General features: G+C 31.4%; 10 protein-coding genes across 17 annotated transcripts; 4 read left to right on the forward strand and 6 right to left on the reverse strand.

Annotated features, from left to right (window-relative positions):
- The first annotated feature begins 829 nt into the window (after positions 1 to 829).
- On the forward strand, positions 830 to 1,479 carry OCT59_011625 (uncharacterized protein). The gene has a single exon (XM_066133880.1). It carries the CDS (start codon positions 970 to 972, stop codon positions 1,228 to 1,230), a length of 261 nt encoding a protein of 86 aa, XP_065989197.1. The 5' UTR covers positions 830 to 969; the 3' UTR covers positions 1,231 to 1,479.
- A 469-nt stretch (positions 1,480 to 1,948) lies between these two features.
- OCT59_011626 (uncharacterized protein) lies at positions 1,949 to 2,388 on the forward strand (the record flags this gene model as incomplete). The annotated part of the gene is made up of 3 exons (XM_066133881.1): positions 1,949 to 1,976; positions 2,053 to 2,076; positions 2,147 to 2,388. 3 exons carry the CDS (start codon positions 1,949 to 1,951, stop codon positions 2,386 to 2,388), a joined length of 294 nt encoding a protein of 97 aa, XP_065989198.1.
- Positions 2,389 to 3,097: 709 nt separating this feature from the next.
- Positions 3,098 to 3,845, reverse strand: OCT59_011627 (uncharacterized protein; the record flags this gene model as incomplete). The annotated part of the gene is made up of 4 exons (XM_025322808.2): positions 3,098 to 3,102; positions 3,394 to 3,506; positions 3,590 to 3,686; positions 3,785 to 3,845. The coding sequence occupies 4 exons, from the start codon at positions 3,843 to 3,845 to the stop codon at positions 3,098 to 3,100; spliced, it is 276 nt and encodes a 91-aa protein (XP_025165325.2).
- A 1,883-nt stretch (positions 3,846 to 5,728) lies between these two features.
- OCT59_011628 (uncharacterized protein) lies at positions 5,729 to 7,351 on the reverse strand (the record flags this gene model as incomplete). Of its 3 annotated transcripts, none has more annotated exons than XM_066133883.1 (2): positions 6,540 to 6,568; positions 6,661 to 7,351. In XM_066133883.1, the coding sequence occupies 2 exons, from the start codon at positions 7,349 to 7,351 to the stop codon at positions 6,540 to 6,542; spliced, it is 720 nt and encodes a 239-aa protein (XP_065989200.1). The 3 variants fall into 3 exon arrangements, with proteins under 3 accessions (XP_025165326.2, XP_065989200.1, XP_065989199.1); XM_066133882.1 differs by lacking the exon at positions 6,540 to 6,568 and having other exon boundaries at positions 6,696 to 6,759; positions 6,819 to 7,351; XM_025322809.2 differs by having other exon boundaries at positions 5,729 to 7,351.
- A 44-nt stretch (positions 7,352 to 7,395) lies between these two features.
- On the reverse strand, positions 7,396 to 8,980 carry OCT59_011629 (uncharacterized protein; the record flags this gene model as incomplete). The annotated part of the gene is made up of 4 exons (XM_025328739.2): positions 7,396 to 8,255; positions 8,329 to 8,361; positions 8,451 to 8,468; positions 8,575 to 8,980. The coding sequence occupies 4 exons, from the start codon at positions 8,978 to 8,980 to the stop codon at positions 7,396 to 7,398; spliced, it is 1,317 nt and encodes a 438-aa protein (XP_025165327.2).
- Positions 8,981 to 9,094: 114 nt separating this feature from the next.
- Positions 9,095 to 10,267, forward strand: OCT59_011630 (uncharacterized protein; the record flags this gene model as incomplete). 2 transcript variants are annotated; one of them, XM_066133885.1, is made up of 7 exons in its annotated part: positions 9,095 to 9,125; positions 9,483 to 9,507; positions 9,585 to 9,619; positions 9,706 to 9,718; positions 9,873 to 10,010; positions 10,097 to 10,185; positions 10,251 to 10,267. In XM_066133885.1, 7 exons carry the CDS (start codon positions 9,095 to 9,097, stop codon positions 10,265 to 10,267), a joined length of 348 nt encoding a protein of 115 aa, XP_065989202.1. The 2 variants fall into 2 exon arrangements, with proteins under 2 accessions (XP_065989202.1, XP_065989201.1); XM_066133884.1 differs by lacking the exons at positions 9,095 to 9,125; positions 9,483 to 9,507; positions 9,585 to 9,619; positions 9,706 to 9,718 and adding an exon at positions 9,629 to 9,666.
- A 62-nt stretch (positions 10,268 to 10,329) lies between these two features.
- OCT59_011631 (uncharacterized protein) lies at positions 10,330 to 11,414 on the forward strand (the record flags this gene model as incomplete). The annotated part of the gene is made up of 7 exons (XM_066133886.1): positions 10,330 to 10,401; positions 10,484 to 10,512; positions 10,599 to 10,686; positions 10,776 to 10,855; positions 10,968 to 11,031; positions 11,098 to 11,110; positions 11,203 to 11,414. The coding sequence occupies 7 exons, from the start codon at positions 10,330 to 10,332 to the stop codon at positions 11,412 to 11,414; spliced, it is 558 nt and encodes a 185-aa protein (XP_065989203.1).
- Positions 11,415 to 16,199: 4,785 nt separating this feature from the next.
- On the reverse strand, positions 16,200 to 16,430 carry OCT59_011632 (uncharacterized protein; the record flags this gene model as incomplete). The annotated part of the gene is made up of 1 exon (XM_025312095.2): positions 16,200 to 16,430. One exon carries the CDS (start codon positions 16,428 to 16,430, stop codon positions 16,200 to 16,202), a length of 231 nt encoding a protein of 76 aa, XP_025165331.2.
- A 71-nt stretch (positions 16,431 to 16,501) lies between these two features.
- On the reverse strand, positions 16,502 to 19,992 carry OCT59_011633 (uncharacterized protein; the record flags this gene model as incomplete). 5 transcript variants are annotated; one of them, XM_066133888.1, is made up of 6 exons in its annotated part: positions 16,502 to 16,971; positions 17,034 to 17,156; positions 17,238 to 18,590; positions 18,884 to 19,329; positions 19,411 to 19,672; positions 19,782 to 19,992. In XM_066133888.1, 6 exons carry the CDS (start codon positions 19,990 to 19,992, stop codon positions 16,502 to 16,504), a joined length of 2,865 nt encoding a protein of 954 aa, XP_065989204.1. The 5 variants fall into 5 exon arrangements, with proteins under 5 accessions (XP_065989204.1, XP_065989206.1, XP_025165332.2 ...); XM_066133890.1 differs by lacking the exons at positions 18,884 to 19,329; positions 19,411 to 19,672; positions 19,782 to 19,992 and having other exon boundaries at positions 17,238 to 18,045; XM_025312096.2 differs by lacking the exons at positions 18,884 to 19,329; positions 19,411 to 19,672; positions 19,782 to 19,992 and having other exon boundaries at positions 17,238 to 17,808.
- Positions 19,993 to 25,631: 5,639 nt separating this feature from the next.
- OCT59_011634 (uncharacterized protein) lies at positions 25,632 to 27,020 on the reverse strand (the record flags this gene model as incomplete). Its single annotated transcript, XM_066133892.1, has 5 exons — positions 25,632 to 25,907; positions 25,970 to 26,344; positions 26,412 to 26,585; positions 26,675 to 26,832; positions 26,921 to 27,020. 5 exons carry the CDS (start codon positions 27,018 to 27,020, stop codon positions 25,632 to 25,634), a joined length of 1,083 nt encoding a protein of 360 aa, XP_065989208.1.
- Positions 27,021 to 27,591: the final 571 nt, after the last annotated feature.

A 27,591-nucleotide genomic window follows, 5' to 3' on the forward strand; every position in this document is an offset into this window, starting at 1 on the left:
CATTTACAGAATTTTAGTTTGGATGGCAAGTATAGGTCTGACTGTAGATTAATATTAGCGTGTTAGAGACTTTTGGTCAAAAATAGTTTCTACAAAGTAGAGTATCCTATTATACTTCCCAAAATATGTAACCAAGTATCTTCAGAAAATTCAACGCTCAATGGTAACTACCCTAAGAACATCCAAAAAAATTCTGCACAGGGTCGCACTACGGCATTATGACGGCATTATGCAGTAACACGTGAAATAAACAGTGACGATTAAGGGCGTGACATATAGTATTTTGACTAACCTAAGTCCCTCAAATACTTATGGAAATGGAAACACAGAGGATGTGAAGCGTGTGATGATTAAATTTACTATTGCGGAATTTTTTCGGGTGTTACTGGGCTAGTTCTCAATAGTAACTTACTGTTTCAGAAAATCTTTTAGAGTAAAAAGCAGAAAATGCCATTCCTAGCGGACTGTGAACTCAGTTCACAAACAATTCACGTGGTAATGCGCCACACTTAAAGCTTGGCAAAATTTTAATTTCAGCCGGGGCGCCCCTGCTAAAATAGGGGAGCGTGTTTGATCATGTGACATTAAATTATTTGTCGCTCCTCCCATCACATCCCAGTTTCCATTTTTACTATTTATCCTGGGGACAATTTTTTCGAGTTGTGAAAAATTATTTGTCACATACCTATTCATCACACCCCTACTATGAAAAAATCACGTGATCAAACACGGCTTTAGATGACCCCCAAAATAGGGAATGACTGTGGAGAAGAACAAGAGTGGACAACAAAGTTGAAATAATGTGAACGACTGCGATTAAACATTTAACAAGAAAAATATATCACTAATGAAGTGTGTTTTACTGATACGTAATTTTTGATGTCGTTATGTATATAAATTATAATTTGTTTTTTCTAGATTGAGATAGCTTCTCATCACTTTCTCATGATAGTTAGATAACATAAGAATATGGGTTATCAATTGCAGAGAAAAATAACAGGGGGAATAACGTGGAAAGGATGTGATTGGACAACTGCGGAGGAGAATATGAGTAATAATGATTGTATTATGGCTAATACATTGCAGTCGAAATGTATTTACATAAGAGAAACTATTATGGCGTTTATGGATGTCAAAAGATTATGTATCAAGGAAATGGAAAACAGACTAAAAAAACGGGTTAATATTGGATGCAACGTAACTAATGGCAAATCAACCAGTCCTCGTTAGTAATAACTTTACTAAAATGTTTCACTTGATATTGCTAACAATATCTCTATATTTATTTGTAGTTATTCTCGTTTCATATGAAGTTCTTGAACGAGGTTTTTTTAAGGAAATTCATATGCGGAAGATTTTCAATTCACATGTCAGAGAGTCCTATACGATGTTAATCAATTTTTTCGTTTCCTTATGAAGAAAGGATGTTGAGTTGTGGCAATTTTAGCTGATGTTTATCATCAAGTTTGTGAAATTCCCCAGACAATCAGGGTATACTTTACGTACTCTTAGGTATGGTAAATTGAATTATAAATACGTGGCTATTAATTATGGGTAATTTTTACAGAATCATGACAGAAATTGAGCTCACTTGTCGCCTCTATGATAAAATAGAGGAAAATTCTGTTCCATTTCCTGTTAAAGTCCTTACAAGCTAAATATTAACTCCCTCGGAAAGAGAGTTTTCGAAGAAATCAAGAAAAAAAATGATGATACCATTTCTGGTATTGAGGCCGATGACTTAAAGCTATGGAAAGTAGAAATCGACAATGATGAAGGAAGAGAATTTTCAAGTCTTAGTCTGGCAAACAAAAATGCAAAGAAGCTTGAAGTAACCAAACTTATTAGTGAGTACTGGGAGGAACAACCTGAGAGAGAACGCACTCACGTTATTGTCGATTCGCCATTATTGATCAAAAATTGGGAGAATCGACAGTTGATCGAACAAATGGAAAATTTGAGTCTTAATAACGGAAGTAGGTATTGAGGTGTTTATTTGCTTGCACATGCCCTTTGAATAATTTTCGACCAATCCTACACTCTTATATTTAGATGATAGATATCTTCAGAAAGTGTGTTTGTTCTGCAGGTGTTATCAAAATAGGAGATGAGTTAAGAATAAACAGATCTTATTCAAGTATTGTAGATGGTAAAAAAGATTCGGTGCCGGTTTATATTGGATGCAAAATAACTGAAATCATTGATGGTAAATTAACCGTGGTTCTCATTGTTTATGATGAGGAACAAAAAGTAATTTTTTCCTTAAATACGCTGGAAGAATGGTTGTTTGTTAAATTCGGTCTAGATAAGGAGTATAGACCTAAGGATTATCATGATTGTAACGAGAAAATCAAGATTAAACGTGAAGGGGAATGGATCGGGAGTTAGTATTAGGAAAACTTATAAGAAAATAAAAGATACCCGAAAAATTAACTAGTTCTAAATTTGGTGTTGGCTGTATAACTCATAGCACTCATTATTAAAGCTACTTGGTGTATTAGTGAAGCCGCTATTATTAAAAAAAAATGGTATAAAAATGAAATGTTCACCATGTGGAAATGTGATTAGTACATTTTTTATTCAAGTGCAGGGAAAAAATAAATTATACGTTGTGCCACATCTGTTGTCATGCGAACGGATCCATAAACATATGGCATGATTGATAAAAAGCCTCTTCACGGGCGAAATGTTATTATTGTATAAAATAGATTAGGGAAATCTCGAATCAAAGTTTGTGTAATTCCCATAGAGTGACTCTTTTATTGGTTTCTTCTTAGGATCATATGTAAACATCGTTATACAAATAGAACTATTCGTAAAGACCAATTAATCCGCTGGTAAACAAGACTGTGATGAAAGTCCTATGCCTAGTATTACACACTCTGTGCTAGAGATTTTCAAGTATTCATGTAATCAGCTGGAGTAAATAAACCATTATTTTTTTGTTAACGGATAGAATAACAGTATGTTCAATGTGAAATAGATGGATCACTTCTCCTACCTGTATCGAATTATTTGTTAATCAATCCTGTCAAAATTTTTAATGCGGTACGAAAGTAGATTGACCACAATATGTATTGGATAAATCATTACCAAATTATTCTGTTTCAAGTGTCCAAAAGTAATTAGTAACATGAAAGTGTCCACGCTAAGGTATTATGATTTTAATCATCACACTGGTACTTGGCAAAGATTAATTTTTCATTCCAATAAACGCCATTCCTTTTTTATCTACGGTATACGAATAAACTCTTTGCATAAGAACCACACCTAAATATTAAATCTATATATCTTGGAGGACATTCTTTCGGAAAGTATCGCACAAAGCAAATGTCATTCATCTCCCTAACTGTCCTGAGATTTCGTGTGAAAAAAAATAAAATGTGTTCTCACTTGGCACAAAAATCCCCTGATACTTAAATGGCCGTATTCCTCCCGGCAAATAACTATCGATATATTCCCCCATTTTCAGTGTATCAAAATATCCCATTCCATTTATAGAATAACTATTACGTATTTTTGAATTAACCCTGTTTTAATGTTCACAGACAAGAAGTGTCTTTGCTATATGTCCTGAAATTAACCGAACCTTACAGCGCCCCTTGACACTGCCTTTTCTTCGAAAAGTCCGTTGTGCACTGGTAATAGATACTGGTGTCCATCTTTGAGTGACCAGTTAAAAACATCTATGACAGGAACATAAGCAATACAAGTATACAACTCTTCAATCATTAGGAACAGTATCAACCAACATGTCCATAGTGAATATCTTGAGATAATATACCTGATACATGCTGCCTGTTGCGTATTTCTTTTTTTTTAATTACATATTCTAATGACCACATAGTTGACCGAAAACAATGTTGCGATAAATGTAGATCATATTTTTTCGACTCTGTTGGCCTTAGTTATATAAATAATTACTTCCACTTATTTCGAAATGTTTTGTAGATGACCATTTTTCTTTGTACTAAATGTATTCCAAAATATACTGTATAATCTGAAGACAATATATTATTAAAAATGAGTTCTAAATACATATTTTCGAATATGAAGGTTATGTTGGACTTACTCTCATCTAATCTTTGTAATATTACTAGAAAGAATTTCTTTCATACGAAAATTGTCTACGAGACCGTGACCCAGGTGTCACAGACTCACAATTGCATATCTCTCATCTCTGGGATGTACAAGTATAACATCACTAGTCCAACAAAGTAATAAATTTATGCATCAAGTACAACAACTAATCAAATTATACTTACATTACAAAGTAATGTAGCTGCGTCAGAAGGAGATTTGTTTGAAGCAACTTTATTGGAAAAATTGATACCAAATTCCACTTGATACATTGGCTTATCGTTAATATAGTTTATCGTACATTGAACCGGACATATGTTCTGATTCCAACTTGTTTGAACTATGTACCCATGCGGAATTGGATATTGGTTAGGCTTTTTAGTTTGAGTGGAGGAATCTTACCACACTACCGTGTGATGATTTTGTCACTTCGTCACGTGCTGACCTGTTTACGTTTTTTATTATGTTTCTGAGGGACTTAGTTTTTTTTTACTAGCCTGATCTCTATTTGTCACTGCATTATATGTCACCTGTACTACACGTTTAAAGTACTATTTATATTGTGACAGGGTAGTGTGGTAAGATTCCCCCATCAAGTGTATCACACAAATATAGCTTGTACTTGAGTATGCGGATGGTGGAACACTAAGAGATTATTTAAGAATACTTTTGAATAGAAGGACCAACTAAAGTTCGTTAGAGATTACAAGTGCGATTTTATAGTCACATGACGATAGGGAAATCATACACGAAGCTTTTGTAAATACAATGATTATTTGTAATTCATTTAGTTGAACTAGTTCGCTACATTGTGCAATTAACAAATTCATTTTTTAGCATCCCGATAATATCTTAGTACAGTACATCAAAATACGATCAAATTGGCAGATTTTGACCGTTCATTTCTAAAAGGATCAGATTGTTATAACTCTGAAGTATTGGGTATGATTCCCTATATGGATTCTAAAACGTTTAATCGAAAAACTCCATATAAGATCAACGAGAAATGAGATATTTATGGCTATGTTCTGGGAATTAATCAGTCACTTTCAATTGTGAAACGAGAAACGATCATATTTCTCTTATATTAGACATTCTTAATGGTTTAAGAGAAGAACCTATCAAACACAAATTTATTGAGCTTTATCAAAGTAAGTATAAATAATTGATTCTTTTGGGGCTAGTATAATCTTTCTTGTCACCGTAAACTAATTGTCGTCTGTTGAACAGAATGTTGGAAATGCGAACCAGACAAACGACCAGATATTCGCCAAGTAAATTCAGAACTTAATACTTAATAGCATTGATTCTGTAGATAATAATGTATCTTTCATTTTTTTATTCTAATGGAAGAGACATAAACGAAAAAAAATAAAGTGCTGTATTACTTATAGATAATTTCTTTCACATAGTTTTGGATATTATAATTAAAATACCAAGAAAAATCGGCATACGTAATATTTTCTTACACACATACATACATAAATACAAGTTGTAAAGTAGAAAGGTTCAAACTTTATTTGGAAACTTGCTGTTTAGTATCATCACTGAAAACTACGTATATGTAATATTTTTTTTATGCAAATGCAAGCTATAAAATATTAATGTATCAATTTAAGACTTCTCGACTGGTCGTTTTGCGAGAGGGTTATTTCTTCATTAATACTATATCCGCCAACTTTTCTCCGAAAACTTGTTTTACGTTGCGGTCATCAATAGTGACTATGAGATTACCTTTTTTGTCAATGCGTAAGATATCTGGCCTTTTTGACAAAGCCCTATGTGGTAACTCAACTAAAACATGAATGCATTTTCTTTTATCAGCCGCATTGCTACTAACATTATTGGCTGTCATAAGTTTTGCGATTTCATGGTGAAGTTTCGCATGCTCAGGTGTTTTGGATACTAGGTAATACTTGAGGGTTCTATCGTAATCCAAATCGTAGTTTATGTCCTTATTACGGCGTAGATCATCGTCATCATCATCGTCAATATTGGCGAGAATACTGTTTTCCTGAAGTTCTCCCTCCTCCCCATAGTCTTGTTCATAATAATCTTGCTTCATTTCCTTCCGAAAATTTTCAGTAAAACCAACATCGTCAGATACACCGACTTCACAATAATCCATCTTCATTTTCTTATTCTCAGGTCCAGATTTATTAGGTCCAGATTTTTTAATGACCCTCTTTCTTTTCATCATTTCTTTCATATCTTCATTTTTTATCATGTACTGAAACTCCATGCACACCTTGAAAGCTTGCATTCTAACCTTGTCTGCCGGAACTGCATCTTTGTAGAAAGCGGAACTTAACGATAACAATACCACATTTTTAGATTCATTAGATTTATCTACAAGCGAGAGTACAAGATCCGAACCTGCATGAATCGCTGGTTGGATAGCAGCATTATGGTACCTGGTTGATTCGTATACGTCTTTGACATAATCATACAATGAAACATTATTTGATAGATTTGTTTCCGTGACAAACTGCATTCCCGGCGTGATCCATTCTGGAAAGATGAAATCTGAACCGTTGGTATCGCCGGTCCACCTTTTAAGTTCTTCAAGCACGCTACAACCGCGTTTCTCAATAATTGCTGATGCAAAAGCAGCATCAAGCTCGCTGCCAATTGCCTGTTTGCTCCCAAGACGTTGTATAACGTGAGTAACATAAATATCTGTCAAAGTTTCTTTGTTACTTAACTTCAGATATTTCTCAATGCTCCTAATAATGTACGACTCTAATTCTGTATTGATTTTGAACGAATTTGAGTCCAAGTTATGAGGACGAAGGGTAATGAAAGGTGGCGACTTGACAGGAAGAATTCCATGTCGAAGCAGTTCAGCACCAGGTGAATCTGAATTAATAATTCGGCAACAGATAACTTCAATAATCGCATTTGTTGGGTTGATTCCTCTGAGTGACAAAGTACTGGCGGTATTACGCAAATATGTTACCATTGTATCAGTTATTTCCTCGAACCATTTCTTACTAGTGTTAACCATTTCATTATCTTTATCTATTAACGGTTCTGATCGGTCGGCTAGCATTTTTATAAATAACGCACAGTTTCGGGGTCGTCCCTTGAGAATATTTCCTAAATAAGAAAGAGTTTCAAGACTAACTCCATCCATATTGATTACAGTTTCGAGAATTCGTATAACATCCTCAGGTGAGAGATAAGGGAGTTTCAACACAAGATGCACTTTTCGAGGTGCACTAAGTTTTCCAACACTAGTGACTAGGGCTATTCCGCTTGATATACGCATAGTAGTGCCAGAAATAATGGGTGTAACATCAAAATCGGAACTGATCATGTGATGAGTATAGGCAAAAGATTCCATGGAGTTCCCGCTTCACTACTTCCAACGTAATCTCCGAATTCAGGTCGACAAAGACATTGCGCCTCATCTTGGATAAAGAGGATCCGTTCAATCTTAAGGCATTTATTAATGAACACTAAAAGGTCCGAAAATTCTCCTGCGCTTAGTCCTGACAGGTTTTCTCGAAGAAGTTCCATACTAGACTTATCTAAACCATGAAGTTGTGCTAATAGCCAATCCTTTGGTGTTTTGATTTTTTTCTCTACAAGCATTTTGACTAGTATTAATACACGTAAAGCGAATTCTATGTCAAGACTGCGAAGTGCCCAATTTTGTTGTTCGATTTCTTTGAAATGTGGATGTAACGCTTTAATTTCACCGAGTTCACGAGACAATTTATTATTATAATCTGAAATAATATGGGAACAGTCCACATGTATTCCCCATTGTTCTGCAGCAATGGCGAATGTGGTTGACGTTTTACCCCCTCCTGAGACTCCGGCAAGCACAATAACATCTTGTCCGTGCTCTTTAATTCTCTCTCGCACCAAATTAACGGTCTCTTGAAATTGCGGATCGTAGTATAGGGGATTCTCATAGATCATTTTAGAATTCGCTTTAAAAGGAGGGAGGCGAGGATCGATTTCATTACACGTCGTTTTAGTAACACCATAGGGTAGACATGTTTTTAAAATTGAAGGGCTCTGGTTCAGCTTATAGTATGGGTAGTTCGGAGTTGCGAGTGAAAAGTCATGTGAACGTTTCCAAATTACGGCGAGTTTCCGAGCCAGTTTACGAAAAAAAGGTTCATCGACATCAAGAACATGAGGAAAGGTCATTTGTAAATCACCTAGAAAAACGAATAAACAGTAAGGAGAAGGTTTTCAAAAAATACGACTTATAAGACTAACAATGTTACAAACCAACTATAGCATCGATATCTTCCTCATAAAAGTCTGGGTAGTTAGGCAGCCATATAGAAAGCAAATAACAATGAACGTAAGTAATATACGATATTATTAGCAAAAAACGTTGAGACACTTACCAGTAACAAAAACGGGGGCTACAAAGATATGAAAGATAATTAAAAAAAAGAACATGCAAGGTTAAAAATTAAATAAAGGTATTTTTTTTTCAGCTGTAAATTTGATTAAACATTGGGAATTTACCAGTGTTACCAGTGGTGGGAATAATGGCGATGACGTGAATGTTAGACACTTTAAAATTTTGATTATTATTATTTAATTCATCTTGAAAATATTCTTCAAACAGTTCTTGAAGTTCCATTTCTTTTCCACCAAGTTTTTGTACAATGTCTTCTTCGGTAGAAACATTTTTATCTTTGATCTCTCTTTTCTTAACATTAACTTTCCAAAGTTTCGTATTGTTGGAATTAACATTTGCCTTACTACAAATATCATTTTTGAGAAGTACAACTGTAAGTTCGCTTAAGTAGACTTTTTGTTTATGATCATCTTGTTGAAGAATGGCGAACTTTCCAGTATTATCATTGAAAAAGGAAACCGGAATTAGAATATCAGAGTTTAGAAGTAAACAATTGAACGACCGTGCCATTTCGATGATATTGCTAATAAGAGTGAAACAAATGTAAGTCAAAAAGAAATAAGTTGAAGTTAAAAAAAGTTGAAAGAGTTTATTGGAGGTACATATACTTGTAAAAACCTCATCATGACTGATAAAATAGACTCGGTGGCTTGTTGTAAGTTTATCAGTAGCGAAAGAAATGAATTGCTTCTCATGAGTAATTATCACGAGTATTGATTAATTACTATTACGCAATTTCATCTATATGTATATGGTAACGCAAGTGACATATTATGCAGGTGACAAATAGAGAATATAAACAACGCGAACGCGGCGGTCACGTGTCAGGTGACGGTTAGGCATCACACCTTTCCGAGGTGGTGTGGTAAGATCATTCATTTTTCGGTTGTACAATTGACTAAAAAAAAATAAAGCGCAGTAACTCAGTAACTCTAAACCCGTTATATTATTTTCTCCAAGCCTGAACTCGTTTAAGTAAATATTTGCGAGAAAATTATTAACAACATTAAAGCCGAACGATATAATACGCAATTAAGGTATGAATATTTCAGCTGTGCAAACTAATGACCATTTTTTATATAGTTTTCTAAGGACCTTACTAATACATTACTAGATCACAGAACGCAAAACAACATAAAATTCGGCAGGGTTAATGTTATGAAACGTTATTCACTTTCTGATACTGCATGTTTCGTGTAAGTTAACTGTCGACAATAACTAGACACGATATTGAGTCTCACTCAAAAAGTAGTATCATTATTTTATCAATTTTATAGTGTATTGTATTTTGTCAACAAATTTAAACTAGACTCATGGTTAAAAAAGTATCCTTGATGAGGATAAATGATAATATGAATATAGAAAATCAAATATGCTAATTCATGTGTTTCTTTCAACACAGAAAAATGCGTTCTGTCAACATCAATTGTCTAGTTCTGGGAAAGCCATTCAGAAACATAATCTCTATCAAAATTAAAGAAAACGAAACGATTGGTGAACTCAAAAGACGTATTAAAGCTGAAAAGATTACTTCGAAACTGTTGGCGCAAGTGACCTCAGATTATAGCGTACAAATACCCATATAGGAAGCAATAATACATTTCCCTGTTTTGATCTTTTCGACAGCAACGAAATATTGTCATATTTTGGAATCAAAGACATTTGGAAAGAAAATCCTCCAAAATCTAATATTCACGTAGTTGTTAAAATCGAAGGTTAGTGTTGCTTTTTGCTTGCGTTGGTTTTCCGTTACAATAAATAACAAAATACTTGCAATCAGTTGTTACCCTCAACTGAAATTCATGGACATAAACATCCCTCCTAATCAGGTTATTACATGTGAGGAAGACAAGTGTGTCATGAAAAACTTGGACAAAATCAAGAGCGTTTTCGCTAATTCAATCTACAATTATAACCCTGACCATCTCCATGTAATGATAAGTTCAGATACCTGGAAGGAAGTGCATTGTAAAGCTGTTTATAAAAAATCTATATGCGAGAAACACGAGAAAGAATTCCAATGGAAGATCACCCACGCAACGGTAACATTGGTCAAATTGAAGGACAAGTTACGCAAATATTTCTCAGATCTTAATAATACTGAAAAAGAGTTTATTGGTCTTTATAGGACACATGATGGAAGCACCAAAGGGGAATTTATTCGAAGTGATTCCATGCTAGAGCGTATCATGTGGGGAAAGTTTTATAGAATCGATGTTAGTATAATCATCGAAGTTCATCACGAATAGCTACATCAAAATACTAGATAGTGCAAACAATTCATATTTTTGTATTTAAAGAACAGTTATATTACGCACAAAAAATAGAGACTCGCAATGTTAGAATGATAAATAATTTCACGCAAGTCTTCTACTTTAACATAAGGTACGACTCATCATCTCAGAATATTGTTTTTTTAATGAAGGTTAACATCGTTGCATAGAAAATGTATATTACACTGCAATAAATTTCGTGTTTATTGCACCTATCTCACTAGAGACACTTTAGAAGATATGAAATATTCCGGTTATTTCGAATTTTCAGAAAACCTGTTACCAATGGTAACGGGTTTTTGCCAAGAAAAATTTTTCATTAAACATGCGAAAATATTAACATCATACTAAAAGGATCCAAAATCACGTAAGTACGCCACATGGGTACTATAAGAGAATCAATCATCGTTTAATTTATTATCGTAACTAAAACTCATTGCAAACACTGCTTTATTCTAGTTAGGAAAAATAGGATGCACTTACGATCAGAAGACATAGACACGTTAATCAGAAAGATAATTTCATTTGTGGAAATTCTACTACAAAGATTTTACGTGAAAATTCAGTCCCAAAATATATGTGGTCAGAGGCGCAAGCTGAGTAGTTGCCCTTATATTCTGATTTTGAAACCGGTTCCTACGCAAGATTTATTTTGCATAGAATTTATATAGAAATAGATTTACTGGTGGTTCTGTAAAATATGATTATGTATCGCAACAGACAATTGCATGCAATAAACTGTCACGATTATTATTTATTTATTTTTTTGTTGATAATTACTTGGTATACAGTCTGGTATATATAGTCTAAGTAGAACAATACATAAATTTTGTCTACGTGATGCATGTGAAGGGAGATATAAACATTTAGCACTAGTGCAACTCACACAAAAACAAATTCAGATAGTTCTGTGATAAAGAATAATGTAAAATCGTTTATTAAGTTAATCATGTGTGTCCTTTGAGTAGCCTCTGACTGGTGCAAAGCATCGTGAAGTACATTTCTTTCTATGATGGTACTGTGTGATTCTCGGGATGGGATAATGTATACGATACAGAGTAACTTAAACTATCCTTTTGGAATTCTAAATATTCGACACATGGTTGACAATTTTCCTTCTAACTATTTGTTCCAGTTTTGTATCTCTTATAAAATGCGATTCAGAGTTATGTAATAATTTTTTTACCTGTAATTCACGAATGCTTTATTTATCATTAAAAAATAAACTTGGTTCTATTAAGAATACGAAATACCGTAATCAAACCGATATATACCCAATTTGGTCAGTTTCTATTCCCCCGTTTCGATTACTAAATATTCTGTGGCCGAAGCCTCTTTGCATACTCTTTTCCTCTTAAAGTTGTGATTCGTATATGATTATTGGGAAAATTGTCGGCAATAAACCTATTCCGTGGGAAAACAAATATCCGAAAAAAAAGTAGTTTTCATTGTGGCACAGGTAATCAGTAATCGTTGATCGTTTCCAAAAAGCCGTTACAAATGAATCCCGCAGCACAAAAAATTGCCCAACAACGAGACTGTGACCTTAGGGTCTCGGTTGCCTTATTAAAGTAAAACTGAGGTACAAATCTGGTAACGATCACATTGTGGCTTATGCCTTATGACTTATTTGTAGATTGCGTAGCAATTCTTTTTTTTCGAAAAGTTGTAATTTCCTAAATCTTGTATTATATGGGATAAAAACTGTTTACTGTATTTTGAATATTGCAACATTATACCCCGTGTGGAAATCTTTCTAAGACGTGTTTCTTGTTTGGGTAGACTATTTTTTGTACCCATAGGCAGAAACATTTGCGACCAACAGCACTTTAACTGTATATGATTAATAGACAAAGCGATTACAAAAAGAAAATCATGTTTCCGATGAAATGAACTACCTCACTACACTGAAGGAAGATAAAAGGTAGTATAAAAAGTAGTATTAATGTGTGGATCAGTCTCCTGCGGCTTCAGGTATAGTATATATTACCATTATTTTTTCGTTTTTGTATGTACGGTATTTGTAATTAATGTTTATTAATCATAACACGATATTCTTATTAATAGCACAATCGATTTCATATGAAACGAAACCACCTGAAAATCTACAATGAGGAACAAGAATATATAAAGAGTATTTGATGATTCATTGTTATCCGAAAAAAATGTTGAGAAGAAATTCGTTAACTATGTGTAGCAAGATTGGATTCTTGAAGAAAGAACTTGTATATAGAAACTTGTAAGTCACATATTAAATTTTTTTGTACCCGTTTTTTCATGATTCATTAATACAACATACAACAATAGTGCATAGGCAACAGTTGTCAAGGACATAGTTGGAAAGAGAGATGATCATAGTATGCTGCTACGCAACCTTGGATTCCATTTTTTCTACACATAATTAACGAAGTAACACTTAAAGTAGCTTTAGATAGTTCACTGAAACTGGGCAACATTGTCATCAGTCGGAAGCTGCTCGAAGAGCACATGTAATATTTTATTTGTTCTCGTATTTTATATTTTTATGAGTTCCTGTCAGGATAACCTATTAATTTCCACCTCGCTCTTTTCTAAATGTCCACAACTAATAGACACAACAATAGTGTGAAAAAAATAAAGCTACTCATTTTTTATATTGCACAAAAATCCCCAATGTTTTTAATGACCAAATTCTCCCTAGTGAATGATTATCGTTATACCCCCTCTTTTTATTGTATTTTTCGATCTGGATGACAACACATTATCAAACGGCAATATACATGTTATTTCGTTTCGAATGAACCCCCATTTTATAAGTTGACAGACGATAACTATTCTTACTTTAGCATGTACAGACATTAACCAATCCTTACAGTGTCCCCCCATTGACACTGCCTTTTCTTCGAAAAGTCCGTTGTACACCAGTAAGAATACCAGTGTCCATCTTTGAGCGATCAGCTAAACATCTGTACAAGAACGTAAAAACAACATTACTATCAACTATACACGTTGTAACATCTCTCTAATTAACCGAAAATATGTGTATTACATAGATGCGTATTTTTAATTGGTTTTCTCATAGCGTTACAAAACCAAAGGTGAAAAATCACTATGCGTAGGACATAATTCTTGGTTTGGCTGGTCTTCGATAGTGATATGAATTGTGTTTAATTTAGTAATCGCAAACAATAGTCAACACTTTAAGTAGAACTGCATTTAGTTTCGATTACTAAGAACAGACTCTGTATGTTATAGGGAGGGAAATCTTTGCAATTTCCAACAATGACACGAGGCTGTCAACTTTATTTTAGCAAATAGCATGCAAAAGATTTTCCCACAATTTATGCCCAATGGTCAATGATGAACTACTAACCGATAAACAGGTAACGTTAATTCCAAACGAAATTATCATAATTAGTAGTCAAGCATTATTTTTTCTTATCTGTTAATCTCGTACTCTAACATATAGTGCATCATTTAGTAGATATGAAATTTACTCTGTAAAAGCGTTGAATATATTAAAATGTCAACCGTATAATAAACTACCATGCGCTATTGGTTGTGGTCCTATTGTTGTATAATCTGTATACAGATGGTGGCCTAAATGATCCGGCCACTTTTTAATGCAAAAAGATTTACATACATATTATATATTAAAAATAAAATTTTAAGTTAAATATAATCATTACGTTTTTATTTATTAATTTAAATAAAAATTTAATAATAAATTCTATCTTTATTTGCAATAATGGCATCAATACTGAGATAGTATGCTATTAATGATTTTTAATAATATTCTAGAAAATTTTTTTTTCCATGTGATTTCAATATTCTTCCTAAGTACTCTTAACATAAAATTTAATAAGATATAGTAAGTATAATATTGTATAAGTCTTACATAACAATATTTTTTATAATTATAGGATCTATGCAAATATAATTATTATGCAAGTTTTTGAAGCTTTGTAAGTTCATATAATTTAAATTTAAAAATAATCTAGTGATTGGATTTTCATGATTTTAGATTTATTATATTTGTCTCATTAAGAGGATTATAATTATAATGATTTTGCAGTTGTAGAATTCAATCTTTGGCATGTAATTACACTTTTAAAAGTCTAAACATTAAATTTAAACATTTTCTACAATATCTTTTGTTTTTGATAATTGGATTTTCATAATTTTTGGCTCATTAGATTCGCCTCGTTGAGACGATTCAGATGGTGGTAAATCCATGATTATCTGATCGATATTGACTGAATTACAATATTTTTAATCTTATAAATTTTTGTTGTGTAATTGTAAAAATTCATGCAGTAAATGGTTCCATATTTCCAAAAAAATTCTGAAATGATATGAAAGAATTGAAGTATGGAAATTTATTTTTTGTCATTATTAATACAAAATTATAAGTATTTTATATCATATCAACATGTAATGATCTGTGTAATTTTGGCAAAATAAACTGGCCGGATTATTTAGGCCACCATCTGTATTATTCTACGTTATTAACAAAATACGAAAAATATTCCGCTTGCTATTTAACTACACTAGTAACTCACATGAATGAAAAAAGATTCAGACAAGGGATATAATGATATTTTTTGTAATCGATGAGACTAATACTGTATATGGAGTATATCTAACTACGGTGGTGAGCATAATTATTTGGAAAAAAGAAGAGGCGAAATACGTAAAAAATGCGTTAAATACAGTCTAAAATAGCGATTTTCCACATTTATCATTCCAAATAATTTTGCTCTTTGAGCAGTCTCCGACTGATCACCAGTGTATCTCCACTCTCAAGTGCAATGATGTACGGGAATAATATATTCTATTTGGCCACAAGGTATTTATATTTTATGCATCCGTACTATTATTTGTCATATTAATACATTACAAGTATTTTATTATATTTAGTTAGTGGACTGGTGATATCGGATAATTGAAATGCATTATCAGTCGATGTGCATGTCACACTTACATGCCAATTATAATTAAAATTCTTGTACTATCATAAATCGCTATTCTTTTGACGTATTGTAAATGATTAAAGTTATACTTCTTCTAACAAAAAAAATTATCTCAGTTGGTAAATAAACACCTATTCAACCTAATATAGGTATTATTTTATTTGTGAAAACTTTGTAATAACATCTATATACACTATAAAGATTAGTACGTTTTGACATATTTTTGAGAGATTCTTTACTTTAGCGACTTCTAACAAAAAATTTTATATTCAAATATCCGTAATATTTTACGCTGTTTCCAGAAATGTTTTCTTCAAAAGTTGTTAATACAACAGTTTTCAAGAAAAGTGGCATTGTATTTTATATATATACATGTATATATATTAAACTTGTCAAAAACTTTATTATAACTTGTAATGATTGTTAATAAAGCTATATTAAACTGCATTAATGAGCATTTTCAACTGCTCTTTTCTTTCTTCGGTATTGAACGTGTTGCTTAATTCAACTTAAATCCCATTCATCTGATAAGGTATTTAATTTTTCTCTCATTTCTTCGTTCGTAGGTTTACTCTGACTCAGAATTAAAGGTTCTAAAAGAGTTTCTTCTTCTAAACTAGAAATCCTTTTAGCTTTTTGCTTACGTTTATTACCTGTTTCATTTTCTTGTTGTTCTTGCATTATAATGTCACGTTGATCAGAAGATTCTTCTTGAGGCTGTGATCGTGATTCCATAGTTTGTGAATGTTCTATTGTTTTTTTATTTCTTTTTGCTTCTTTGAGTTCTTTTTGAAAATTCAATATTTTTAATCTAGATGTGCCCAATTTGCTTCTTCTGGGCTGAGTTGTCTGGTCTTAAGAACATCTTCATAATAAATTGCTTGCATGCGGACTATTCCATTAGAGAAGCAATTCTTAAGTTGAATTACTCCTTCAACTGTCAGTTGTGATCGGTAAACATTTTTCCACGTATTACTATTTAAAAATGATTCATTTGTTTGGTCAAATTCTTGGAGGAGAATTTTGACTAAATTCCACATTGTATCATATCTTTGATTTATTGCATGATTTCTGGTAGATGCTGTTGGATCATTGAGGTATTCAGATAATAAGATTTCAATTCTATCACGTTCCGTTTGTACTAATTTTATTTGCATTTTTAAATTTTCCATATTAACTACGTTTCCTGTTATATTTTGTTTTATGAATTTCACTTTAAAAGTCTCCAGAGCTTCATCGTATGCAAAAAAATGTCCTTTTCGTTTTTCATTATTATCTATTTTAATAGAAGCTGCATAACGCAATTTATCTTCTAGTTTAGGAAACTTTTCCAAATACCAAGAAAATGACATACAGAACTAGCATACCGAGTTTTAGTTGCTGAAGCAAATAAACCACCAAATGCAGCTAAAGCATTTTTTTGTAAATCATAATTTCCAACTCGAATGCCAATACGATGAGCTTTAAATATTCTGGCCCATTGATAGTAAAGGTACCAGATTTAAAGCGCCAAATTTGCATTTTCCCAAATTTTATGCTTACTAATATTTTTTTTTTTAATGTAGATTCGTATTGCTAAAGATACTGCAGTCCATATTAATTCAAGAACATGAACAGTGGACCTATAATCAACAACAGATTCCAATTTTTCCAAAAATTTAACTCCAAGTGAATTTGCAAGATCAAAAATTCTATAACTTGAAAAAAGAACAATCAAAATACTGCACATATCCTTGGACGTGTGCCATTGCCCAAGAATAGGACGCAGGTAAGGCCATTGATCCGTTAATTTAATTATTCTTCGAAATATTGCTTCATCAGCAACTACATCTAAATACTGTTCTGATCTTAATTCAAAATCTTTTTTGTACATTTCTAAAGATTCAAAAATACTCTCGTCAGAATTTGGAACTCCACCAGGTTCTAAAATAACTACATTTAGAGGTTCTACTTTACATCCATGTTCAACACGATTCAAAATTTCATCATGTACAATGGCCATGTCAAAATTTGTCTGATAAATTGCAATGCCTTGAAAGTTAATTTGAACATTGAGTAGGTTATCTAAAACAGAATCAAAAATATCCAAAGTATTACTTATCATTTGATTCATACCAAATAACTCAAGTGGAGAACTATTTTGGTTTTCATCATTCTTATTTTCATACAAATTAAAAGGCATTTGGTGTTGAAAAACCATTCTGAGCGTCGTATGTGTACTGGTACGTGTCGTATCAAATATGTTTCCATATCTAAAAGTTGCTTCCTTAAAATCTATGTTATCTATAACACCTAAATTCCAAATATTTTCACTCTTATTAAGACGTTGACATGGATTTATGGATTTCATTCGAACCTTTTCTAATTTTCTTTCTTGACCGTCTGTATGTCCACTTATTTGCAAAGTAGAAAGAAGATGCCGGAATTGTTGATTGAGTTTTGGTTTTCTACTAAGACTCAAAAGTACTTTAGTAAACCAAACTTGCAAGTATGGAAACGCAATTCCAATTAATACTGAAACAAAAAAAGTTACTATTTTTATTAATTGCTGTTCATCAAATTGTTTTAATAGTTTATTTCGAGATTTAGACTTTCTATTTGATATCTCTAATTTTTTTTTTAAAATATCTCCACATAGATTTCCAAAAAATCCAGTTAAATATGATGGAAAAGCTGAATAGTAATTTTCAAGAGATGCCAGATTTTGAATTTCAGCTTTTTGTTTATTCAATTCTTCTCTTGATTTCCAAATTCTTTCTGCCAATTTATTTCCTACATCGGGCCATTGTTCATCTGAAATAAACAATTCTGAAGAAATTGTATTTGAAATTTTATTCATTTTTAAAAGAATTTGAAGCATGAAAAGAGTAGGTAATTGAATATAACTTGTTAATCCTATGTATACCATGTTGATATACTGGTAAAAAAATGATTTATCCTACACATATCTTACACATATTGGATACTCAAAATGTAGAAAATCATACACAAATAATACACATATCATACACATATCGGGTACTAATATATATATCATACATATATCAGGTACCTGATAGGTATACTATTATATAAGTACCCGATATGTATATGATATGTGTATTATTTGTGTATGATTTTCTACATTTTGAGTACCCGATATATGTAAGATATGTGTAAGATATGTGTAGGATAGACCATTTTTTTACCAGTGATAGATGATATTGTAGAGGTGGTGGAAAATATTGATGACCTATGAATTTCTTCAAAATTACAAATAGATTCCATATCGATATTTTTTTTAGTGTTTTTGGACAATGTTATATTTTGAAGAAAGTGTAATGCAGGATTTAACATATGTGTAAGAATAATTTCTTTTCTATCTTGACTTTCATTTTTTACAACAAAAAGAAGCCAGTTCGCTAATGCTATGAGTATTTTATCAGAATCTTCATCATGCAATTTATCATTTTCACAATTGAATTTGGGTTTTCCTGATCCATTTTTTCGATGAATATGCCCTCCATTGATTTCAAAACAGCTGCAACATATGTATCGGGGATCTGAAAATTCCTCATTAGCTAAATTTGATATATTCGTACATATTTCAAGTGCATTACAACTGAATTGTCCATTGCAAGCTACTTGTATATTTCTATTAAAGATGTTCCAAGAATGTTGGCGGCAATTCATTTCACGACTAAAAAAGTAAAAATTTTTCTCACAAAAAAAACACCTTCTTCGATGTATTATACTTTTTTCCGTTTTTCTTATTTGTTTAGCATGACTTATATGATTTTTTTGATCATAATTAAAATGCGACATACACACTCCTAAATTAACCTTCCCATCCAAAAATTTAGCCGCAACACTTGTATCTATTTGCCAAGTTCCTATTAATTGAGAAATACATCTTTTACTATCATTACCGCATATTTGTAATTTTCCATCAATCATGTCAACAATAGCACATGGTGAAAGGGAAGTTGACATTTCATCTATAATGTATATTTCATTTTCAAGTGATTCAGATTCATTTTTTAAACTTTGCTCATTATCATCGTCAATTTCATCATCACTACTTGAATTATATATTTATTTCTTCACTTCGAACAGTTTTATGTGCCTGCAAAAAATTTTCGATGTGAAAAATATTAGATTGTTTGTTTGATTCAGCATCTAATAATATTGAATTTTGGTTTATCAATTGTTCTAAAAATGTTTCATCATATTCTAGCTCTTCTTCTGAATTGTTATCACCTAAAAATTGCTCAAATAAAATATTATTATCGTCTATAGACTTTGAAAAGCTATTCATATTGAGATTGTAAAAGTTTATTACAGAAATTAGGTGGTTTTGAGTACCTGTGATTCTTTTCTTTGACAAGAAGTATAAAATTAAAAATACTTGAAAATGATAGATTTTGATCTCATCTATCGGGAAATGTACTCAGATTTTGTAATACAAAAGATTTATTTTACATAAATATAAAATGAAGTTGGCGTATTTTTTAAATTTTAGGCCGGCACTATAAATTCGACCAGAGTTAAGAAAATTTTGGCCAAAATTATGATTTAAAGATCAGTAATTTTAATCAAAAAAGAAAACTTTGGCTAGTTTAGAACTTTACATATATACTATATATCTAAAGACCATGCTATGTATGAAATTTAAATTATGATATCATAGTATAAAAAATTTGCCTACTAATTTTGTGACATGCACATCGACTGTTATACTATGTCTGATGGGTAAATCAACATATGATTATATACGAATAATTAGTAAAAATATTTGTGCATGGGAGGTGAAAAAAAATTTTGGCCGTATCATTGTTAGACGTATTATCTGATCACGGAAAGGATACCGTGTAATTATAATTTTTTATAGGATTGGTAGTGTAGAGGGTGGACGCTATAATCGTATATACGATCACAGTCAAATAGGTTATCGATAAGGATAATTTCGTAATGTAAAGAAAATAGCTGATATTGTTTTCGGTAATCGAAACACTAGTACAAGTTAATATAAATGCAGTTAATAACATCAAGCATTTGACTACAAATACCAATACCAATAACAATATTCGACTACCAATATCAATGGATGCAGAAAAATCATCACTAGCGGGATTGCGGTAATTGTTTTTTAGTAATCGAACAATCTCTGATATCCAATTATTCTACTATCTGTTATTATTAACACCATTTTTTGTAAATGACATTGTTGATGGAGAGGGTAATGAGCGACAACAAAAATACAATATAATTATATCATTGAATACTTGACTAAATATTCCAAGAATTATTAATCTTTTGTTGATCATTTTTGCCAAGAAAATTCCCAGAAAAAGTCTAGTCGAGGAAGTAGTTCACTTTGTTGATAAATCACAGTAATTTAATGTTTCTAAGAACAGAGATGAGAAATCATTCAACAATTTGCTAGATAGTAGTCAACGACAGAAAACAATTAATAGTCCTGCAGATAACACGTGATACTCTAATCCCAGGAACCTAGGTTCCTAGAACCTCCTCTGTTAAAAGCGTGGTTGAGCGGCAAGACGGTCAGTTCAGAATGTCACATGGTAATGGCGTAGATAAAAATAGCTTTACCAATGCATAGCATAACCATTAATACGAACTAGCAGCATTAATAGTTTAAAAAATTTTAGCGCAAATGGTTGATCAATATCATAAACTTCTGCAATTCAGAAACGATAGATGCTTCAATAGAGAAGTCAGCAAAACATTCTTGTTAGGGATAGTAACTATTCTGAAAGAGTATTACAATATCTATACTTAAAGTGTAATGTAATCGTTTCATAGTTTCGGCGGTAGTATGTATACTGTGGAAGACTAATAATTTTATTGATTTGTAAAATAAGTAAAAAAAATAAATACGGTAATATGTTATGTGCGAGATGAAAAATAAAGTAAGCAGTTGTTATCTTCTTTTTTACATCGATATGTTAATGTTAACTGTGATCGCTACTTCCTCATGTATTTCTTTGGAATATAGTTTGTGAAACTATGAAATAGTTTGCACTGCCACTGATTTTTGTTCTAGTTGCTATTCTTTGATTAATATATCATTTCCATGGGCCTTGATATCACAAGACAAAAATTGCTTTCTATCGTTGCCTATTGGTAATCTGATATTCTGACTACATAATTATAATAGAACAACGTAGGAGAAGTAATTTGTCCTTTCGTAATTACATTGACCTCCAATTCTATTACTCTACGATATCCCAAATATGATTTTTTTGTAATTACAAAGTGTCTGGATAAGTTAGCATTTTCATGACTTAGTTATTTTATGTGGGCAAACGTTCTACTTTTTTCAAAGAAAGATTTACTTTACAACCTAAGACTTCTATGGTACAAGTCTCTATCATGTTAGTGCCCACCATGACTAGCGTTTCATTAAGTTTCAATAACTTATACCATCAAGAACAAGAATTCAAACAGTGGCATAATCAAGGTATTCGACGATCATACGCTAACTAGCTATTGGCAACATGAATCCAAGATAATGACTGTCATGACACATTCTCGAATCCCCGTTTGAAAAGTGAGTTACAATAACTTTCTTGTTATAACATGTCCCGAAATTAACCAGCCCTTACAGTGCCCCCTTTGTCACTGCCTTTTCTTCGAAAAGTCCGTTGTACACAAGTAAGAATACTAGTGTCCATCTTTGAGCGACCAGGTAAATAACAGGAATGCCTGAAGGGCATTATTCCATAATGTAAGTAAGGCAATAAACTCATATATGTATACATATTTTTTTAATTACCCTCGTAGCCAAAGTTAACTGAATATTGCCATAATTTCTGTCTTGGCTGGTCTTACGATATACTTAGGGATGGGCGTTAATTAACCATGGTTAATTAACTATGGTTAATTAACCGTTAATTATGTTACTTATAATTAGTTTAAAATGGTTAATTAACCGTTACTTTAAATCAACCAATAAAAATGCAGAATTTAAGTCATGTGATTTTAATTATAATTTGATAATTATTGGTAAAAAATGGTATAGTCTGTGATAGTGATAATAGTACTATACTTGAATTTGAATCAAATGTAATAAGTTTAGATGATGAAGAATAAATAAAATATATAAGATTTATTATAATCATTTTAATAAATAAATAAATTTCATTGTTTTATTTTATTATTTATAAAAAATTAATATATTAGTTAACTATAAGTTAATTAACCGTTAATTAACCGTTAATTAACCAGTTAATTAACCAAATTTATAATTAACCGTTACTTTCCCATCCCTAGATATACTGTACTTAAAATTATTTCTGTGTGTTATGAAAAGTCAGTATATTACTCTTCTAGTTTACAGTTTTTATTTAACGAATTCTAATACAATGTGAACAACAGAGTTCACAGAATGTGAAAAAAATATTATCAAGTGTCAGACTTTTAAGTATACCACTGTAATAATAAATTTTGAGACATATACGTGAAATATGGCAACTGTAACAATCCTCATCTGTTATACCAAGAATATAAGAATCATGTGCTTTTTTTCAACGAATAAAAATTGTCTCCATTTACTATCACCATTCGATCATTTATCTTTAAGAAATAAATAAATAAATAAAGCATTCGATCATTTTTTAAGTTAAAAAATTAATCATGTAAGAGACAACCTTTGATAATAGTATGATTTGAAATATGTAAACGCAGTACATAGTGTTAAATTCTCAAGAGACGAACAGAAGAAATAGAACACCATATTTTATACATTAATTATATTCTAAGACTTAGTTTATTTTGTTTCCAATAAAGAAATACGGTATTACAAAAATTAACTATCAATATGCGATTCATTATACCCTGTAAATTGTACTAATTCATCAGGAATTTAAACACGGCATAATGTTCCGTAAGTTTACGGATTTTCATAAAATTACGTACATTTACGGCATAATGTTCCGTAGATTTACGGATTTCCGTAAATCTACGTAATTTTACGATCAAAATATTCCAAAATAATACGTGATCGTAAATGTTCCGAAGCATTATGATCGAAATATTCCGAAATAATACGTGATCGTAAATGTTCCGAAGCATTACGATCAAAATATTCCAAAATAATACATGATCGTAAATGTTCCGAAGCATTACGGTCAAAATATTCCGTAATAATACGTGATCGCAAATGTTTCGTAATAATATGATATCGCAATTGTTCCGAAGCATTACGATCGAAATATTCCGTAATAATACGTGATCGAAAATGTTCCGAAGCATTACGATCGAAATATTCCGTAATAATACGTGATTGCAATTGTTCCGAAGCATTACGATCGAAATATTCCGTAATAATACGTGATCGAAAATGTTCCGAAGCATTACGATCGAAATATTCCATAATAATACGTGATCGCAATTATTCCGAAGCATTACGATCAAAATATTCCGTAATAATACATGATCGAAAATGTTCCGAAGCATTACGATCGAAATATTCTGTAATAATATGATATCGCAATTGTTCCGAAGCATTACGATCGAAATATTCTGTAATAATACGTGATCGAAAATGTTTCAAAATATTACGATCGAAATATTCCGTAATAATACGTGATCGTAAATGTTTCGAAACATTACGGTCAAAATATTCCGTAGAATTATGATATCGTAAATGTTCCAAAGCATTACGATCGAAATATTCCGTAATAATACGTGATCGTAAATGTTTTGAAACATTACGGTCAAAATATTCCGTAGAATTACGATATCGTAAATGTTCCAAAGCATTATGATCGAAATATTCCGTAATAATACGTGATCGTAAATGTTTTGAAGCATTACGATCGAAATATTCCGTAATAATACGTGATCGTAAATGTTTCAAAACATTACGATCGAAATATTCCGTAATAATACGTGATCGTAAATGTTTCGAAACATTACGGTCAAAATATTCCGTAGAATTACGATATTGTAAATGTTCCGAAGCATTACGATTAAAATATTCTGTAATAATACGTGATCGTAAATGTTTCGAAATATTACGATCGAAATATTCCGTAATAATATGATATCGCAATTGTTCCAAAGCATTACGATCGAAATATTCCGTAATAATACGATATCGTAAATGTTCCGAAGCATTATGATCGAAATATTCCGTAGAATTATGATATCACAATTGTTTCGAAACATTACGATCGAAATATTCCATAATAATACGTGATCAAAAATGGTCCGAAGCATTACGATCGAAATATTCCATAATAATATATGATCGTAAATGTTTCGAAGCATTACGGTCAAAATATTCCGTAATAATACGTGATCGTAAATATTAGCCCTATTCATTTTCAGTCAGGTACATTTTTCGGTCGGATTTTGTTGTACAATAATTATCCAATAAAATTTTTTTATTTTCGATCGCAAATTGAACTGCTTTAGATTGAAATTTAGTTCAAACTCCTTGTATTTCCTGTAACTGATTTTGTTAGGATTAAAAAGGAAATTATAACTTATGTCTTTTTCTTAAATATCACGTAAACAGAAATTATCTAATTTTGGTTGGTTGTTTTTGGTATTCAAAACGGGCTAAAAGTTCAGAAAATGGTTGCGTTGTACACCGAAAAATGCGATTGACCAGAAATGAACAGGGCTATTTTGAAGCGTTACGGTCGAAATATTCTGTAATAAATTCAATAACTTATATTACGCTACGTAACTTATCTCATCTGGTAATTCAAGTTTCTAAAATAATCATTCTTATTTATTACAATCGTAATATTTCACATTTACACAAAATAAAGTGGCCAACTACATAATGATCAAATATATTTTACCCAAACATGTATTTATTTATTGACTTGAAAATTATCTCCTTTATTAAAATAAATGGGATATTAAAATATATGGGGGGATATTAAAATATAAAAAATATATGCGTAGTCAATTATTATTTTATTTTTTATATTGTTTTTTTAATCGCCTCATTCTTTCTTTTGTCTCTTCATCCGTACTACTTATATAAATTCTTCCGCCTTCCTCCTCGTTTTCTTCTCTTATCTCGTTTTCTTCCTCTTCTTGTAATACTTCTTCTGCTTCGTCAGCTACTTCTTCTGCTTCATCAACTTCTGCTGCTTCATCAACTCCTTTGTTTGTCTCTTCAGCTTCTTGGGAAGCTTCTATTTCGTCATTATCAGAATATGAATAATTATCCTTACTTGTAATTTTTTTCTAAGAAGTAAAACAAAATTAGTTTTTAAATATTACTATTTATTCAAATTTCTAATGCTTACCAAATTCTTCAGTAAAATGGGTTTTATGACAGATTCTGTAACCTGAATATGTAAATTTTTCGGATTTAAAATAATTTCACAAATACTTATTGCATATGCAATTTGCATATTAGATAATTGATTTTTGCCTTTAAGTATTTGGAGGATTCTCGACATATATGTCTCCGGATCCGGATTCTTAATTTTTTTGAATAAATTACCGTAACAATAATTTTTCACGGCTGGGCTCCCTTTCCATTTTCTTATTTCACTTTCCTTTAATGCCGTATTTACGGCAGGGATTGTGAGAAGGTTAAATTCTTTAAAAACGACATATATTATGTCTTTCACTTTAGAAGCTAAAGAACTCCGGGCACTACGATGTTTAGCTAGAAGCTAAAGAAAAGATTTTAAATTTAAATTTCAATAAATTAATGTAAAATCGTAATTTCTCAAAACTTACGGGAGAAGCAATGTTTTTTTCATAAAATATAATCCATTTATCATATCTTTTAAACCGTTTAATAAAATCATCATAGTTTTCATTCATATAATTATTAGTGAACTCTCGAAGTTCATCAGGGGTAGGATATATTGAAGCTTTAAGTAACTTTTTAGCAACTTCTTTGATTATTTTCTATAATCAAGAATATAATGATTTAATGAGGAATTACTACTAAATGTTCAACCATGATTTACGTAAATATTTGTATTTTTGGGTCTTACCTTTATATATTCTTCATCCCCTTGATTACTATCATTATTTTTATCAACCGATTCTTTTACTTTCGATACTCTGTTTTCTAAAGCCTTTTGGTTGGAAATAATTATATCCAGTTTGGATAAAATTTTTGTATTCTGGCGCAATATTTTCGTTAAAGCTTCTTTATAACAGTAGAATATAAATAATATAAATAATAATATATTAGTAATAATTATTTTTATTTTTCAAAAATATATAATTTAACCAACCATTAATTAATTCATCGGAAGATTCGTCGGTTTTTCTCCGTTTGTCTACATGCTCGACTGTTTCAGTGTTTTTTTTTTTATTATTATTATTTTTGTCCATGATTGAAAAAATGAAAAAAAAGAGAAATTTAACGGATAGAAGAGAAGAAAGGAGTTTAACGGATGAATTGAGAGAGAAAAGAAAGGGGTTGGTTAATGGATAAAGGAGAGTTTGAAGGATGCCTGTGAAACAATAGCATGAGTTTTTTTTCTGTTAGTGGACTTGCATTGCGTTGCAAAATTTTTTTTTTTTTTGAAAGGATTTGTTAAGGGGTGTGAAAAAGAAATAGAAAAGACATGAACTAGCATATATTTCTAAAAAAAAAAAAATCTGGGAACATTTGCAAATCCAGTAGAAGAAAAAAGGTATAAAAAAAAAAAATCTGGAAACATTTGCAAATCCAGTAGAAGAAAAAAGGCATGAAATGAAAAATGAGCAAGACGCTCGAGAGACTAAATCTGCAGACAAAAAAGATGAGGACCAAGCCTAAACGGATAGATTGAAAGGGATTGGTTAATGGATAAAGGAGAGTTTGAAGGATGCCTGTGAAACAATAGCATGAGTTTTTTTCTGTTAGTGGACTCGCATTGTGTTGCAAATTTTTTTTTTGAAAAGGATTTTGTTAAGGGGT

The sequence above is a fragment of the Rhizophagus irregularis genome, chromosome 2 (genome assembly GCF_026210795.1).
Source record: "Rhizophagus irregularis chromosome 2, complete sequence".
In the NCBI taxonomy this organism is placed as follows: Eukaryota; Fungi; Glomeromycota; class Glomeromycetes; order Glomerales; family Glomeraceae; genus Rhizophagus; species Rhizophagus irregularis.

Coding starts and splice junctions, on each gene's coding strand:
- OCT59_011625 (XM_066133880.1), top strand. CDS start 970: ATGGGTTATCAATTGCAGAGAAAAATAACAGGGGGAATAACGTGGAAA.